The 18,712-nt window shown below is 44.5% G+C and overlaps 1 protein-coding gene across 5 annotated transcripts in view; it reads left to right on the plus strand.

The window, feature by feature from the left end:
- LOC123992446 (EH domain-containing protein 2-like) overlaps window positions 1-18,712 on the plus strand; it is a 45,514-nt gene extending 26,802 nt beyond the window's left edge. For 3 of the 5 annotated variants that reach the window (XM_046293578.1, XM_046293582.1, XM_046293579.1), the window contains 5 exons: window positions 75-208; window positions 5,092-5,315; window positions 13,692-13,880; window positions 14,092-14,253; window positions 16,286-18,712. In XM_046293578.1, coding sequence (XP_046149534.1) covers window positions 75-208; window positions 5,092-5,315; window positions 13,692-13,880; window positions 14,092-14,253; window positions 16,286-16,837 — 1,261 coding nt within the window. In that variant the 3' untranslated portion in view covers window positions 16,838-18,712. The remainder of the gene's footprint in view (window positions 1-74; window positions 209-5,091; window positions 5,316-13,691; window positions 13,881-14,091; window positions 14,254-16,285) is intronic. The other 2 variants (XM_046293580.1, XM_046293581.1) reach the window with 2 other exon arrangements.

The raw sequence follows: 18,712 nt of genomic DNA on the forward strand, positions 1-18,712 counted from the left end.
TGTTACTGTATATTTTTATTGTGGTGTTTTGATTGTTGTGCGTGTCTGCTTCCTTTTCTACTGTCATGTGATAGGTTACAGTGTGCCCAGCTGCCAAATCAGGTCCTGGAGAGCATCAGCATTATCGACACGCCGGGGATCCTGTCAGGAGCAAAACAGAGGGTGAGCCGAGGTGAGAAGAGCAAGGCTCAGGAGTGGACAGGAAAAGGTGAGGAGAGACACGCACAGAGAGAGACACGCACAGAGAGAGACACGCACAGAGAGAGACACGCACAGAGAGAGACACGCACAGATAAATATAGATAGATTATCACACGCACAGAGAGAGACACGCACAGAGAGAGACACGCACAGGGAGAGACACGCACAGAGAGAGACACGCACATCTAAATATAGATAGATTATCACACACACAGAGAGAGACACTGACAGAGAGAGACACTGACAGAGAGAGACACGCACAGAGAGAGACACACAGATAAATATAGATAGATTATCACACACACACAGAGAGACACGCACAGAGAGAGACACGCACAGATAAATATAGATAGATTATGACACGCACAGAGAGAGACACGCACAGAGAGAGACACGCACAGAGAGAGACACGCACAGAGAGAGACAGGCACAGATAGAGACACACAGATAAATATCAAATCAAATGTATTTATATAGCCCTTCGTACATCAGCTGATATCTCAAAGTGCTGTACAGAAACCCAACCTAAAACCCCAAACAGCAAGCAATGCAGGTGTAGAAGCACGGTGGCTAGGAAAAACTCCCTAGAAAGGCCAAAACCTAGGAAGAAACCTAGAGAGGAACCAGGCTATGTGGGGTGGCCAGTCCTCTTCTGGCTGTGCCGGGTGGAGATTATAACAGAACATGGCCAAGATGTTCATAAATGACCAGCATGGTCGAATAATAATAAGGCAGAACAGTTGAAACTGGAGCAGCAGCACGGTCAGGTGGACCGGGGACAGCAAGGAGTCATCATGTCAGGTAGTCCTGGGGCATGGTCCTAGGGCTCAGGTCCTCCGAGAGAGAGAAAGAAAGAGAGAATTAGAGAGAGCGTATGTGGGGTGGCCCGTCCTCTTCTGGCTGTGCCGGGTGGAGATTATAACATAACATGGCCAAGATGTTCAAATGTTCATAAATGACCAGCATGGTCGAATAATAGTAAGGCAGAACAGTTGAAACTGGAGCAGCAGCATGGCCAGGTGGACTGGGGACAGCAAGGAGTCATCATGTCAGGTAGTCCTGGGGCATAGTCCTAGGACTCAGGTCAGTTGAAACTGGAGCAGCAGCATGGCCAGATGGACTGGGGACAGCAAGGAGTCATCATGTCAGGTAGTCCTGGGGCATGGTCCTAGGGCTCAGGTCCTCCGAGAGAGAGAAAGAAAGAAGGATAGATTATCACACACACACAGAGATAGAGACACGCACAGATAAATATAGATAGATTATCACACACACACACACAGATAGAGACACGCACAGATAAATATAGATAGATTATCACACACACACACAGATGGAGACACGCACAGATAAATATAGATAGATTATCACACACACACACACACAGATAGAGACACGCACAGAGAGAGACACGTACAGATAAATATAGATAGATTATCACACACACACACACAGATGGAGACACGCACAGATAAATATAGATAGATTATCACACACACACACAGAGACACGCACAGATAAATATAGATAGATTATCACACACACACACAGATAGAGACACGCACAGATAGAGACACGCACAGAGAGAGACACGTACAGATAAATATAGATAGATTATCACACACACACACAGATAGAGACACGCACAGATAAATATAGATAGATTATCACACACACACACACAGATAGAGACACGCACAGATAAATATGGATAGATTATCACACACACACACAGATAGAGACCCGCACAGATAAATATAGATAGATTATCTCACACACACACACAGATAGAGACACGCACAGATAAATATAGATAGATTATCACACACACACAGAGACACGCACAGATAAATATTACATTTACATTTAAGTCATTTAGCAGATGCTCTTATCCAGAGCGACTTACAAATTGGTGCGTTCACCTTATGACATCCAGTGGAGCAGCCACTTTACAATAGTGCATCTAAATCTTTTAAGGGGGGGTGAGAAGGATTACTTTATCCTATCCTAGGTATTCCTTAAAGAGGTGGGGTTTCAGGTGTCTCCGGAAGGTGGTGATTGACTCCGCTGTCCTGGCGTCGTGAGGGAGTTTGTTCCACCATTGGGGGGCTAGAGCAGCGAACAGTTTTGACTGGGCTGAGCGGGAACTGTACTTCCTCAGTGGTAGGGAGGCGAGCAGGCCAGAAGTGGATGAACGCAGTGCCCTTGTTTGGGTGTAGGGCCTGATCAGAGCCTGGAGGTACTGAGGTGCCGTTCCCCTCACAGCTCCATAGGCAAGCACCATGGTCTTGTAGCGGATGCGAGCTTCAACTGGAAGCCAGTGGAGAGAGCGGAGGAGCGGGGTGACGTGAGAGAACTTGGGAAGGTTGAACACCAGACGGGCTGCGGCGTTCTGGATGAGTTGTAGGGGTTTAATGGCACAGGCAGGGAGCCCAGCCAACAGCGAGTTGCAGTAATCCAGACGGGAGATGACAAGTGCCTGGATTAGGACCTGCGCCGCTTCCTGTGTGAGGCAGGGTCGTACTCTGCGGATGTTGTAGAGCATGAACCTACAGGAACGGGCCACTGCCTTGATGTTAGTTGAGAATGACAGGGTGTTGTCCAGGATCACGCCAAGGTTCTTAGCGCTCTGGGAGGAGGACACAATGGAGTTGTCAACCGTGATGGCGAGATCATGGAACGGGCAGTCCTTCCCCGGGAGGAAGAGCAGCTCCGTCTTGCCGAGGTTCAGCTTGAGGTGGTGATCCACACTGATATGTCTGCCAGACATGCAGAGATGCGATTCGCCACCTGGTCATCAGAAGGGGGAAAAGAGAAGATTAATTGTGTGTCGTCTGCATAGCAATGATAGGAGAGACCATGTGAGGTTATGACAGAGCCAAGTGACTTGGTGTATAGCGAGAATAGGAGAGGGCCTAGAACAGAGCCCTGGGGGACACCAGTGGTGAGAGCGCGTGGTGAGGAGACAGATTCTCGCCACGCCACCTGGTAGGAGCGACCTGTCAGGTAGGACGCAATCCAAGCGTGGGCCGCGCCGGAGATGCCCAACTCGGAGAGGGTGGAGAGGAGGATCTGATGGTTCACAGTATCGAAGGCAGCCGATAGGTCTAGAAGGATGAGAGCAGAGGACAGAGAGTTAGCTTTAGCAGTGCGGAGCGCCTCCGTGATACAGAGAAGAGCAGTCTCAGTTGAATGACTAGTCTTGAAACCTGACTGATTTGGATCAAGAAGGTCATTCTGAGAGAGATAGCGGGAGAGCTGGCCAAGGACGGCACGTTCAAGAGTTTTGGAGAGAAAAGAAAGAAGGGATACTGGTCTGTAGTTGTTGACATCGGAGGGATCGAGTGTAGGTTTTTTCAGAAGGGGTGCAACTCTCGCTCTCTTGAAGACGGAAGGGACGTAGCCAGCGGTCAGGGATGAGTTGATGAGCGAGGTGAGGTAAGGGAGAAGGTCTCCGGAAATGGTCTGGAGAAGAGAGGAGGGGATAGGGTCAAGCGGGCAGGTTGTTGGGCGGCCGGCCGTCACAAGACGCGAGATTTCATCTGGAGAGAGAGGGGAGAAAGAGGTCAGAGCACAGGGTAGGGCAGTGTGAGCAGAACCAGCGGTGTCGTTTGACTTAGCAAACGAGGATCGGATGTCGTCGACCTTCTTTTCAAAATGGTTGACGAAGTCATCTGCAGAGAGGGAGGGGGGGATTCAGGAGGGAGGAGAAGGTGGCAAAGAGCTTCCTAGGGTTAGAGGCAGATGCTATAGATAGATTATATATATAGATAGATTATCTCACACACACAGATAGAGACACGCACAGATAAATATAGATAGATTATCTCACACACACACACAGATTGATTGAAAGACAAACACACAGATAGATATAGACACACACACACACACACACACACACACACACACACACACACACACACACACACACACACACACACACACACACACACACACACACACACACACACACACACACACACACACACACACACACACACACACACACACACACACACAGATAAAGACACACACACACAGAGATAAAGACACACAGATACACACACAGACAGACCACACACACACAGATTGATTGAAAGACACACACACACAAACACACACACGCACACACACACAGATTGATTGAAAGACACACACACAAAGACACGCACACACACACACAGATTGATTGAAAGACACACACACAGATAGATAGATAATGACACACAGATAAAGACACAGATCGATAAATACACCCTCCCCTTCCTTTCCCATCTCATCCTCCTCCCTTTTCCCATCCTTCTCCTCCCTTCTTCCTCCCTTCTCCTTCACCCTTCCTCCACCCTTCTCCTCCCTTCCTCCACCCTTCTCCTCCCTTCCTCCACCCTTCTCCTCCTCCCTTCTTCCACCCTTCTCCTCCTCCCTTCCTCCACCCTTCTCCTCCCTTCTTCCACCCTTCTCCTCCTCCCTACTCCTCCCTTCCTCCACCCTTCTCCTCCCTTCTTCCACCCTTCTCCTCCTCCCTTCTTCCACCCTTCTCCTCCTCCCTTCCTCCACCCTTCTCCTCCCTTCTTCCACCCTTCTTCCACCCTTCTCCTCTCTTCCTCCTCCCTTCTTCCACCCTTCTTCCACCCTTCTCCTCCTCCCTTCTTCCACCCTTCTCCTCCTCCCTTCCTCTACCCTTTTCCTCCCTTCTCCACCCTTTGTGCTACTTCATTATGTATTACAGTTCATTGTGTATTACAAAAACATTCATTATTTCTTTCAGCATAATTTTTGTTCTCACCATGTTGCGAATCTAAAAATGTAAGACTCATCTATTTTTCACTATAATCTATGAATCATCTGAGAAACCCTCTGTGTTCCCTGACCCCTAACTCTCTTCAGGCTATGACTTCCCAGCGGTGTTGCGATGGTTTGCAGAGCGTGTTGACCGTATCATCCTCCTGTTCGACGCCCACAAGTTGGAGATCAGTGATGAGTTCTCCGAGGCCATCGGAGCACTGCGTGGAAACGAGGAGAAACTGCGTGTCGTCCTGAACAAGGCTGACATGGTGGGAACACAACAGCTGATGAGAATCTACGGAGCTCTAATGTGGTCTCTGGGCAAGGTGAGAGGAGACCTTTATTCATCCCCAAGGGAAATTACTTTCCTACAGTCATAGTAAAAATGATACAGACCTATACACAGCGGTGACCCGCAGGGCAGGTCAACCGTAGCTTTGATTGGACTGATCATGTCAACATCATACTTTCTAAAATCTTAGCTAGCAAGCTAGAGCCTCTTAATTTTCACAGCTTTTTGTTAAAAATCGCGCGACATTTCAGCGCCCTGCTACTCATGCCAGGACAATAGTATATGCATATGATTAGTATGTGTGGATAGAAAACACTCAGACGTTTATAAAACTGGTTAAGTCACGGCTGTGACTATAACAGAACGTGCGTTTCATCGAAAAGTGCAGGAAAATCTGATCACTGAAAATGGGAAAATATATCCATGCGCAACTTCAACCAATTGTTAAAAGTGACCCACATTAAATGGAGCCAAGGTTGCAATATCTACAGCTTCCACACGATGTCAACAGTCTTGTCATTTGTCTCGGATTTGTTTCTTGGTCAAACGGACACAAGGATGCCGATTTCTTCCGGTCTCCGACAGGATGTTTTGGTTGAGATATATCCGGACATGATATCAATATATGCCATTTAGCAGACGCTTTTATCCAAAGCGACTTACAGTCATGTGTGCATACATTCTACGTATGGGTGGTCCCGGGGATCGAACCCACTACCCTGGCGTTACAAGCGCCATGCTCTACCAACTGAGCTACAGAAGGACCATATCCTATCAAGACGTGAAGCTAAAGAATATACATCGCCCCGTGATCATTTTCATAGATTATTAACGTTTACTAATACCTAAAGTTGCATTACAAAAGTATTTCGGAAGTGTTTTGTGAAAGTTTATCGTCGACTTTTTTAATAAAAAAAAAATGACGTTACGTTAAACGCTATTTTTTTTTCTTGATCACACACTCTTCATAGATCGATATCTAGGCTATATATGGACCGATTTAATCGAAAAAAGACCCAAAATTATGTTTATAGGACATCTAGGAGTGCCAAGAAAGAAGCTCGTCAAAGGTAATGAATGTTTTATATTTTATTTCTGCGTTTTGGTTAGGACCGGCTACTGCAAAATCTGTCGTTTTAGATGAAGTTCCAGTACTTTTGGGTGCATGCTATCAGATAATAGCTTCTCATGCTTTCGCCGAAAAGCATTTTACAAATCTGACTCGGTAGCTAGATTCACAACGAGTGTAGCTTTAATTCAGTACATTGTATGTGCATTTTAATGAAAGTTTGAGTTTTATCAAAAACTATACGTGGCGCACTTGAAATTTCCGCTGATTTGATCCCCACAGCGGGAGCACTTCCCTAACAAGCTAGTTAACAAGTCCAATAGCTCAAATGAAAGATAAACACCTTGTTCATCTACCCAGCAAGTCAGATTTCTAAAATGTTTTACGGCGAAAACATAGCACATATTTATATTAGATCACCACCGAAACAAAAGACAAGAGGCAGCCATTTTGTCCCAGAAAATATAAAATTTAAAAGTAGGATTAAAAAATAAATAATTCACTAACCTTTTGAAAATCTTCATCAGATGACAGTAATATGACATGTTACACAGTACATTTGTTTTTTTTTCAATAATATGCCATTTATATCCATAAATCTCTGTTTACAATGACGAAATTTCAAAAAATGCTACTCAAATGTCCGGAGAAATGATGATAGCTCCGACAGATAACGTCAGATAACAAGCAATAAACATGACTAAATATACATGTTCTACATATAGTTACAAAGATACACTTCTTCTTAATGCAACCGCAACTGCAACTAGGCTATACTGAGACGGCGCTCAGATATTAGCAGTATGTCTCCTCTACGTTTGGAGTCCACAGAAACCCAAAATAACCACATAAATATTCCCTTACCTTTGATGTTCTTCGATCAGAAGACGTAGAAGGAGTCATACTTACCCAATACATCGTTTGGTTTCAAGTTGTGTGTCTCTGTATTAGCATATGCTAACAGCTTCAGCTGAAATGCACCCAAAATGACTTCTGGTCCCGCACTCTTGCGCATCAAAACTTCAAAATTACATATTATATGTCGACTAAACTGGTCAAACTAAGTGCAGAATCGAGCTTTATGATGTTTTTAACATGTAAAATAATGATCAGCGCGAACAAACAAACCATCATCAATTGGTGTTTCTTGGAAAAGAAAGCGCCCCAAATCGGCCGCGCGCAATAGAGTGCATGTATTTTCGAGTGACCCGAACGTTTTTGCCCGCCAAAGGACGAGGGCGCGCGAGATTCTCACAATGAACGCGCCATTGGAAAGCAGACATCGCGCTGAACACATACAAACTGTTCCCAGATCGCTAGCTGCTTGGGAAGGGTGGAGGCGATGACATCAAAGTTGGCCCAACTATTCTGTTGCCAAGAGAGAGTTTGGGAGAATGGCTGCCCTGAGTTCTGCTTTACATACAGACATAATTTAAACGGTTTTAGAAACTTTAGAGTGTTTTCTATTCAATAATAATTATTATATGCATATATTAGCAATTTTGGGAAAAAATATTTTCAGTTTACTATGGGCACGCACTTCCTCCAAAGGGGGCAGTAAATTCAGCCCTATCTCCAAGAGGTTAACAACACTGTCATCTCAGATTTTCAAAAAATGCTTTTCAACCATAGCTACACAAGCATTTGTGTAAGAGTATTGATAGCTAGCAGAGCATTAAGCCTAGCATTCAGCAGGCAACATTTTCACAAAAACAAGAAAAGCATTCAAATAAAATCATTTACCTTTGAAGAACTTCGGATGTTTTCAATGAGGAGACTCTCAGTTAGATAGCAAATGTTCAGTTTTTCCAAAAATATTATTTGTGTAGGAGAAAACGCTCCGTTTTGTTCATCACGTTTGGCTAAGAAAAAAACCCGAAAATTCAGTCATTACAACGCAAACTTTTTTCCAAATTAACTCCATAATATCGACAGAAACATGGCAAACTTTGTTTAGAATCAATCCTCAAGGTGTTTTTCACATATCTATTCGATGATAAGTCACTCGTGGCAGTTTGGTTACTCCTCTGTTCAAAATGGAAAAATGCACGCACCTGGAGATTACGCAATAGTTTCGACGGCGGACACCGAGCGGACACCTGGTAAATGTAGTCTCTTATGGTCAATTTTCCAATGATATGCCTACAAATACGTCACAATGCTGCAAAAACTTTGGGGAAATGACAGAAAGTGTAGGCTCATTCCTTGCGCATTCACAGCCATATAAGGAGACATTGGAACACAGCGCCTCCAAAATCTGGCTCACTTCCTGTATGAAATTTCATCTTGGTTTCACCTGTAGCATTAGTTCTGTGGCACTCAGAGACAATATCTTTGCAGTTTTGAAAACGTCAGTGTTTTCTTTCCAAAGCTGTCAATTATATGCATAGTCGAGCATCTTTTCGTGACAACATATCTTGTTTAAAACGGGAACGTTTTTAATCCAAAAATGAAATACTGCTCCCAGAGGTTCAAGAGGTTAACACATGGAATTATAGATATTTGATTTTGAATTGAAGGACCCTTTAGGTATAAAAAAAGATATATACTTTTTTGGGGGGATGAAACATTGAATTTGGCCTTACTGCTAGAGGGTTGTGTTGAGTGGGTATATCACCTAAAGGTTTGTGTTGAGTGGGTATATCACCTAAAGGGTTGTGTTGAGTGGGTATATCACCTAAAGGGTTGTGTTGAGTGGGTATATCACCTAAAGGGTTGTGTTGAGTGGGTATATCACCTAAAGGGTTGTGTTGAGTGGGTATATATCACCTAAAGGGTTGTGTTGAGTCGGTATATATCACCTAAAGGGTTGTGTTGAGTGGGTATATCACCTAAAGGGTTGTGTTGAGTGGGTTGTGTTGATATCACCTAAAGGGTTGTGTTGAGTGGGTATATCACCTAAAGGGTTGTGTTGAGTGGGTATATCACCTAAAGGGTTGTGTTGAGTGGGTATATCACCTAAAGGGTTGTGTTGAGTGGGTATATCACCTAAAGGGTTGTGTTGAGTGGGTATATCACCTAAAGGGTTGTGTTGAGTGGGTATATCACCTAAAGGGTTGTGTTGAGTGGGTATATCACCTAAAGGGTTGTGTTGGGTTGTGTGGGTATATCACCTAAAGGGTTGTGTTGAGTGGGTATATCACCTAAAGGGTTGTGTTGAGTGGGTATATCACCTAAAGGGTTGTGTTGAGTGGGTATATCACCTAAAGGGTTGTGTTGAGTGGGTATATCACCTAAAGGGTTGTGTTGAGTGGGTATATCACCTAAATATCACCTAAAGGGTTGTGTTGAGTGGGTATATCACCTAAAGGGTTGTGTTGAGTGGGTATATCACCTAAAGGGTTGTGTTGAGTGGGTATATCACCTAAAGGGTTGTGTTGAGTGGGTATATCACCTAAAGGGTTGTGTTGAGTGGGTATATCACCTAAAGGGTTGTGTTGAGTGGGTATATCACCTAAAGGGTTGTGTTGAGTGGGTATATCACCTAAAGGGTTGTGTTGAGTGGGTATATCACCTAAAGGGTTGTGTTGAGTGGGTATATCACCTAAAGGGTTGTGTTGAGTGGGTATATCACCTAAAGGGTTGTGTTGAAATCACCTAAAGGGTTGTGTTGAGTGGGTATATCACCTAAAGGGTTGTGTTGAAATCACCTAAAGGGTTGTGTTGAGTGGGTATATCACCTAAAGGGTTGTGTTGAGTGGGTATATCACCTAAAGGGTTTGTGGGTATATCACCTAAAGGGTGGGTATATCACCTAAAGGGTTGTGTTATCACCTAAAGGGTTGTGTTGAGTGTATATCACCTAAAGGTATATCACCTAAAGGGTTGTGTTGAGTGGGTATATCACCTAAAGGGTTGTGTTGAGTGGGTATATCACCTAAAGGGTTGTGTTGAGTGGGTATATCACCTAAAGGGTTGTGTTGAGTGGGTATATCACCTAAAGGGTTGTGTGTGGGTTGGGTTGTGTTGAGTGGGTATATCACCTAAAGGGTTGTGTTGAGTGGGTATATCACCTAAAGGGTTGTGTTGAGTGGGTATATCACCTAAAGGGTTGTGTTGAGTGGGTATATCACCTAAAGGGTTGTGTTGAGTATATCACCTAAAGGGTTGTGTTGATATATCACCTAAAGGGTTGTGTTGAGTGGGTATATCACCTAAAGGGTTGTGTTGAGTGGGGGTTGTGTTGATATCACCTAAAGGGTTGTGTTGAGTGGGTATATCACCTAAAGGGTTGTGTTGAGTGGGTTGTGTTGATATATCACCTAAAGGGTTGTGTTGAGTGGGTATATCACCTAAAGGGTTGTGTTGAGTGGGTATATCACCTAAAGGGTTGTGTTGAGTGGGTATATCACCTAAAGGGTTGTGTTGATATCACCTAAAGGGTGGGTATATCACCTAAAGGGTTGTGTTGAGTGGGTATATCACCTAAAGGGTTGTTGGGTATATCACCTAAAGGGTTGTGTTGAGTGGGTATATCACCTAAAGGGTTGGGTTGTGTGATATCACCTAAAGGGTTGTGGTATATCACCTAAAGGGTTGTGTTGAGTGGGTATATCACCTAAAGGGTTGTGTTGAGTGGGTATATCACCTAAAGGGTTGTGTTGAGTGGGTATATCACCTAAAGGGTTGTGTTGAGTGGGTATATCACCTAAAGGGTTGTGTTGAGTGGGTATATCACCTAAAGGGTTGTGTTGAGTTGTGTTGAGTGGGTATATCACCTAAAGGGTTGTGTTGAGTGGGTATATCACCTAAAGGGTTGTGTTGAGTGGGTATATCACCTAAAGGGTTGTGTTGAGTGGGTATATCACCTAAAGGGTTGTGTTGAGTGGGTATATCACCTAAAGGGTTGTGTTGAGTGGGTATATCACCTAAAGGGTTGTGTTGAGTGGGTATATCACCTAAAGGGTTGTGTTGAGTGGGTATATCACCTAAAGGGTTGTGTTGAGTGGGTATATCACCTAAAGGGTTGTGTTGAGTGGGTATATCACCTAAAGGGTTGTGTTGAGTGGGTATATCACCTAAAGGGTTGTGTGTGAGTGGGTATATCACCTAAAGGGTTGTGTTGAGTGGGTATATCACCTAAAGGGTTGTGTTGAGTGGGTATATGTTGTGTTGAGTGGGTATATCACCTTGTGTTGAGGGTTGTGTTGAGTGGGTATATCACCTAAAGGGTTGTGTTGAGTGGGTATATCACACCTAAAGGGTTGTGTTGAGTGGGTATATCACCTAAAGGGTTGTGTTGTTGAGTGGGTATATCACCTAAAGGGTTGTGTTGAGTGGGTATATCACCTAAATATCACCTAAAGGGTTGTGTTGAGTGGGTATATCACCTAAAGGGTTGTGTTGAGTGGGTATATCACCTAAAGGGTGTTGTGGGTTATCACCTAAAGGGTTGTGTTGAGTGGGTATATCACCTAAAGGGTTGTGTTGAGTGGGTATATCACCTAAAGGGTTGTGTTGAGTGGGTATATCACCTAAAGGGTTGTGTTGGGTATATCACCTAAAGGGTTGGGAGTATATCACCTAAAGGGGTTGTGTGTGAGTGGGTATATCACCTAAAGGGTTGTGTTGAGTGGGTATATCACCTAAAGGGTTGTGTTGAGTGGGTATATCACCTAAAGGGTTGTGTTGAGTGGGTATATCACCTAAAGGGTTGTGTTGAGTGGGTATATCACCTAAAGGGTTGTGTTATATCACCTAAAGGGTTGTGTTGAGTGGGTATATCACCTAAAGGGTTGTGTTGAGTGGGTATATCACCTAAAGGGTTGTGTTGATATATCACCTAAAGGGTTGTGTTGAGTGGGTATATCACCTAAAGGGTTGTGTTGAGTGGGTATATCACCTAAAGGGTTGTGTTGAGTGGGTATATCACCTAAAGGGTTGTGTTGAGTGGGTATATCACCTAAAGGGTTGTGTTGAGTGGGTATATCACCTAAAGGGCTGTGTTGAGTGGGTATATCACCTAAAGGGTTGTGTTGAGTGGGTATATCACCTAAAGGGTTGTGTTGAGATATCACCTAAAGGGTTGGTTGAGTATATCACCTAAAGGGTTGTGTTGAGTGGGTATATCACCTAAAGGGTTGTGTTGAGTGGGTATATCACCTAAAGGGTTGTGTTGAGTGGGTATATCACCTAAAGGGTTGTGTTGAGTGGGTATATCACCTAAAGGGTTGTGTTGAGTGGGTATATCACCTAAAGGGTTGTGTTGAGTGGGTATATCACCTAAAGGGTTGTGTTGAGTGGGTATATCACCTAAAGGGTTGTGTTGTGGGTATATCACCTAAAGGGTTGTGTTGTGGGTATATCACCTAAAGGGTTGTGTTGAGTGGGTATATCACCTAAAGGGTTGTGTTGTGGGTATATCACCTAAAGGGTGTGTTGAGTATATCACCTAAAGGGTTGTGTTGATATCACCTAAAGGGTTGTGGTATATCACCTAAAGGGTTGTGTTGAGTGGGTATATCACCACCTAAAGGGTTGTGTTGAGTGGGTATATCACCTAAAGGGTTGTGTTGAGTGGGTATATCACCTAAAGGGTTGTGTTGTGTATATCACCTAAAGGGTTGTGTTGAGTGGGTATATCACCTAAAGGGTTGTGTTGAGTGGGTATATCACCTAAAGGGTTGTGTTGAGTGGGTATATCACCTAAAGGGTTGTGTTGATATCACCTAAAGTGGGTATATCACCTAAAGGGTTGTGTTGAGTGGGTATATCACCTAAAGGGTTGTGTTGAGTGGGTATATCACCTAAAGGGTTGTGTTGAGTGGGTATATCACCTAAAGTGGGTGGGTATATCACCTAAAGGGTTGTGTTGAGTGGGTATATCACCTAAAGGGTTGTGTTGAGTGGGTATATCACCTAAAGGGTTGTGTTGAGTGGGTATATCACCTAAAGGGTTGTGTTGAGTGGGTATATCACCTAAAGGGTTGTGTTGAGTGGGTATATCACCTAAAGGGTTGTGTTGAGTGGGTATATCACCTAAAGGGTTGTGTTGAGTGGGTATATCACCTAAAGGGTTGTGTTGGGTTGTGTTGAGTGGGTATATCACCTAAAGGGTTGTGTTGAGTGGGTATATCACCTAAAGGGTTGTGTTGAGTGGGTATATCACCTAAAGGGTTGTGTTGAGTGGGTATATCACCTAAAGGGTTGTGTTGAGTGGGTATATCACCTAAAGGGTTGTGTTGAGTGGGTATATCACCTAAAGGGTTGTGTTGAGTGGGTATATCACCTAAAGGGTTGTGTTGAGTGGGTATATCACCTAAAGGGTTGTGTTGAGTGGGTATAACATTTTGTGATAAAACTGTTAAAGGGGCTTCATGGATACATTCGATTGATTGACAGGTGTTCAACACCCCAGAGGTCGTGAGGGTGTATATCGGGTCGTTCTGGTCTGAACCACTGCTGGTCCCTGATAACCGTCGTCTGTTTGAGCTGGAGGAGGAGGATCTGTTTAGTGACATCCAGAACCTTCCCCATAATGCAGCCCTCAGGAAACTCAACGACCTGGTGAAGAGGGCACGACTGGTCAGAGTAGGTTCTCTCTCTCTCTGGATCTCCCTCCCTCTATCTGTCTCATTCATCTACTAGATGCTGTGATATAATCTGCAAACACAACCTAGGTACTAAAGAATAAGGTGTCTGACTCAGTTTCAATATGAAAAATTGAGGAGAAAGTGGCTTTGCTGAAGTTAATAGCCCCCCCTCTTTCTCTCTCTACCTCCCCCCTCTCTCCACCCTCCAGGTGCATGCCCACATCATAAGTTACCTGAAGAAGGAGATGCCAACCTTCAGGAAGGACAACAGAAAGAAGAACCTAATCTACCAACTTCCTGTCATCTTCTCCAAGATCCAGCTGCAACACCACATCTCTGCTGGGGACTTCCCTGACTGCGCCAAGATGCAGGTTATTATATAAGATTATCTGTCTGGTTGTCTGTCTGGTTGTCTGTCTGGTTGTCTGTCTGTCTGGTTGTCTGTCTGTCTGGTTGTCTGTCTGTCTGGTTGTCTGTCTGTCTGGTTGTCTGTCTGTCTGTCTGGTTGTCTGTCTGTCTGTCTGGTTGTCTGTCTGTCTGTCTGTCTGGTTGTCTGTCTGTCTGGTTGTCTGTCTGTCTGGTTGTCTGTCTGGTTGTCTGTCTGGTTGTCTGTCTGGTTGTCTGTCTGTCTGGTTGTCTGTCTGTCTGGTTGTCTGTCTGTCTGGTTGTCTATCTGGTTGTCTGTCTGCATGCCTGTCTTTTTTTTCATGAATTTGAAAACACTCAACATGATAAAAAAATAAATCATGTTTATTAGATAAGTAGTATAAAATATTTGTTGATTTAAAACGTAATTTTTTGTTTTGATATAAACATTCAAAATATTGTTTATATTTAGTCTATTTGGGTTTCAGTGTCCAGCACTAATATGACCCCTCTATGAAAAGGTGAGACTTCTCAATGTCCATAGCAAAAGTCCAGCATCCCTCAGTAATCCATCTTTAAGTCATACAGTGCCTTGCGAAAGTATTCATCACCCTTGGCAGTTTTCCTATTTTGTTGCATTTTATTTGGACTTCATGTAATGAACATACACAAAATAGTCCAAATTGGTGAAGTGAAATGAAGTGTCATTTAAGTGTCACATGATCTGTCACATGAGCTCAGTATGTATACACCTGTTCTAAAAGTCTGCAACACCACTAAGCAAGGGGCACCATCAAGCAAGCGGCACCATGAAGACCAAGGAGCTCTCCAAACAGGTCAGGTACAAAGTTATGGAGAAGGACATATCAGGGTTGGGTTCTAAAAAATACATCTGAAACTTTGAACATCCCACAGAGCACTATTAAATCCATTAATAACAAATTGAAAGAATATGGCACCACAACAAACCTGACAAGAGGACCACCCACCAAAACTCAGACCAGGCAAGGAGGACATTAATCGGAGAGGAAACAAAGAGACCAAAGATAACCCTGAAGGAGCTGCAAAGCTCCACTGTGGAGACTGGAGTATCTGTCCATAGGACCACTTTAAGCCGTACACTCCACAGAGCTGGGCTTTACGGAAGAGTGGCCAGAAAAAAATAAGCATACATGTTTGATGTTTGCCAAAAGGCATGTGGGAGACTTCCTAAACATATGGAAGAAGGTACTCTGGTCAGATGAGATTAAAATTGAGCTTTTTGGCCATCAAGGAAAATGCTATGTTTTGCGCAAACCCAACGCCTCATCACCCCGAGAACACCATCCTGTGGGGATGTTTTTCATCGGCAAGGACTGGAAAACTGGTCAGAATTGAAGGAATGATGGATGGTTCTAAATATAGGGATACTCTTGAGGGAATCTTGTTTCAGTCTTCCAGAGATTTGAGACTGGGAAAGAGGTTCACCTTCTAGCAGGACAATGACCCTAGGCAAACTGCTAAAGCAACACATGAGTGGTTTAAGGGGAAACATTTAAATGTCTTGGAATGGTCTAGTCAAAGCCCTGACCCCTATCCAAAAACATGTGGTATGACTTAAAGATTGTTGTACACCAGTGGAAACCATCCAACTTGAAGGAGCTGGAGCAGTTTTGCCTTGAAGAATGGGCAAAACTCCCAGTGGCTAGATGTGCCAAGTTTATAGAGACATACCCCAAGAGACTTGCAGCTGTAATTGCTGCAAAAGGTGGCTCTACAAAGTATTGACCTTGGGGGTGAATAGTTATGCATGCTAAGGTTTTCTGTTTTTTGTCTAATTTCTTGTTTGTTTCACAAGAAAAAATATTTTGCTTCTTCAAAGTGGTAGGCATGTTGTGTAAATCAAATGATACAAACTCCCCAAATCCATTTTATTTCCAGGTTTGTAAGACAAAGAAAAATAGGAAAAATGTCAAGGGGGTGAATACTTTCGCAAGCCATTTAATTTCCAGATGGACTGATTGGCTGACTAGTTTGCTCTGTTCTGTTCCCATCCAGGAGCAGCTGTTGACCCATGACTTCAGTAAGTTCAAGCCCCTGAAACCGTCCCTGATGGCTGCTCTGGATGAGCTGCTGGCATCCGACATCGCCAAGCTGATGCCCCTGCTGCGCCAGGAGGAGGTCAACCTGGGGGAGCAGCCAGGGGTACAGGGGGGGGCCTTCCTGGGAACCCGCGCCGGGCCCTTCGTGGTGAACGACCCATTTGGAGAAGTGGAGAAGGAGGGCGAGGATGGGGGCGAGATGGCCTGGGTGGTGACCAAGGACAAGCCCAAATATGACGAGATCTTCTACAACCTGGCGCCCAACGAGGGCAAGCTGAGTGGCACCAAGGCCAGGGACTGGATGGTGAGCACCCGGCTGCCAAACTCCGTCCTGGGGAGGATCTGGAAGCTGTCGGATGTGGACCGAGATGGCATGCTGGATGACGAGGAGTTTGCCCTGGCCAGCCACCTGATTGAGGTGAAGTTAGAGGGGCATGGTCTGCCACCCGAGCTGCCAGCACGCCTGGTGCCCCCCTCCAAGCGCAGGCAGAAAGGATCTGATATATAGAGAGACTACATTAACCTACCCTTTGGAGCTGAGAGTATAACCCTCTGACAGCTGACACACACACTACTGCCCCCCTATGTTGTCCCCTACGTTGTCCCCTACATTGTCCCCTACCTTGTCCCCCTACTTTGTCCCCCTACTTTGTCCCCTACATTGTCCCCTAGACCCTTACATTGTCCCCTAGTCCCCTACGTTGTCCCCCTACTTTGTCCCCTGTGTTGAACCCTACATTGTCACCTAGTCCCCTATGTTGTCCCCTAGTCCCCTACATTGTCCCCTACGTTGTCCCCTGCATTGTCCCAGTCCCCTACAATGTCCCCAGTCCCCTACGTTGTCTCCTACATTGTCTTCTAGTCCCCTACATTGTCCCCTACGTCATCCCCCAGTCCTCTACATTGTCCCCTATGTTGTCCCCTACGTTGTCCTCAGTCCCCTACGTTGTCCCCAGTCGCCTACATTGTCCCCTACTTGGTCTTCTAGTCCCCTACATTGTCCCCTACATCATCCCCCAGTCCTCTACATTGTCCCCTATGTTGTCCACTACGTTGTCCCCAGTCCCCTACATTGTCCCCTACTTGGTCTTCTAGTCCCCTACATTGTCCCCTACGTCATCCCCCGGTCCTCTACATTTTCCCCTACATTGTCCCCTACGTTGTCCCCTACATTGTCCCCTACGTTGTCCTCAGTCCCCTATGTTGTCCCCAGTCCCCTACATTGTCCCCTACATTGTCTTCTAGTCCCCTACATTGTCTCCTACATTGTCCCCTACATTGTCCCCAGTCCTCTACATTGTCCCCTAGTACCCCACGTTTTCCCCTTGTGCCCTACATTGTCTCCTTGTCTCATTATCTTTCCTTACTTCGTGTCTGTAAGCCCCTGGCTGCATCTCAATAGTCTTCGGTAGCTTTTTCTTCTCCTCTCCTGTAAAGTCACATTTTCTTGTGTTTTATTCCTACAGGATAACAGAGGTCCGATGCCGTTTCATGTTTTGTATTAATGAATAGGACAAAAGGACAGAAGGAGAGTAGAGAGGGAGATCGTAAGTAGACAGAGTAGTGGAGATGGGTCTTGAACCACCAAGTCCAATGTGTCTCCACTCTAATTCCTTTCCCATAGTGCAGATGAAGGAAAGGAAAGGAAAGGAAAGGAAAGGAAAGGAAAGGAGGAGGAGGAGGAGGAGAAGATACTTCATATTATTGAGATGCACCACATCTTTTTCCAATTGGATCTAAATGTGTTTTGCTGAGTGATGTCAAATAAAAGCTAGTGGCCTGCTCTACTCTACTCTGCTCTACTCTACTCTACTCTACTCTACTCTGCTCTACTCTACTCTACTCTACTCTACTCTACTCTGCTCTACTCTACTCTACTCTACTCTACTAATTACACACTGATCTGATTATACATGGCTCTGAAAGCTGCCTTACTATATTTGACTTGCTTTTACATGGAGCTATTTTGCAGGGGTTTAACAAATCAAGACAGACATACATAGACGCATGTTGAATATGTTCAAGTACACTAATCTATGTTCATGTATTTGACAGCTGTTGCCATTAGGTACAGTATAAAGCTTGTTTAGTCATCTCTCTGTCTGTCTGCAGGGGCTGGTCCAACCAATAACATTGCAGTACTTATATAGTTAGTATAGTTTTCCTCACACACTGTCACTGTCTTCTATTCAGCTTTTGGGGGATTGTTTAGTGAGTAGTGCTGTTGATTTTCTATTTACTAGACAAATAACGGCATGTGTTTCAAATTAATGTCATATGCTGTGAGAACAATGTTGTTATGTAAAACAGTGACTGCTGTTCACAGCTAACTCAACAGCTACATGTTATTATTATCATTACCTAATAAACTGTATGGACTGTG

The sequence above is a fragment of the Oncorhynchus gorbuscha genome, linkage group LG13 (assembly GCF_021184085.1).
Source record: "Oncorhynchus gorbuscha isolate QuinsamMale2020 ecotype Even-year linkage group LG13, OgorEven_v1.0, whole genome shotgun sequence".
NCBI classification, from domain to species: domain Eukaryota; kingdom Metazoa; phylum Chordata; class Actinopteri; order Salmoniformes; family Salmonidae; genus Oncorhynchus; species Oncorhynchus gorbuscha.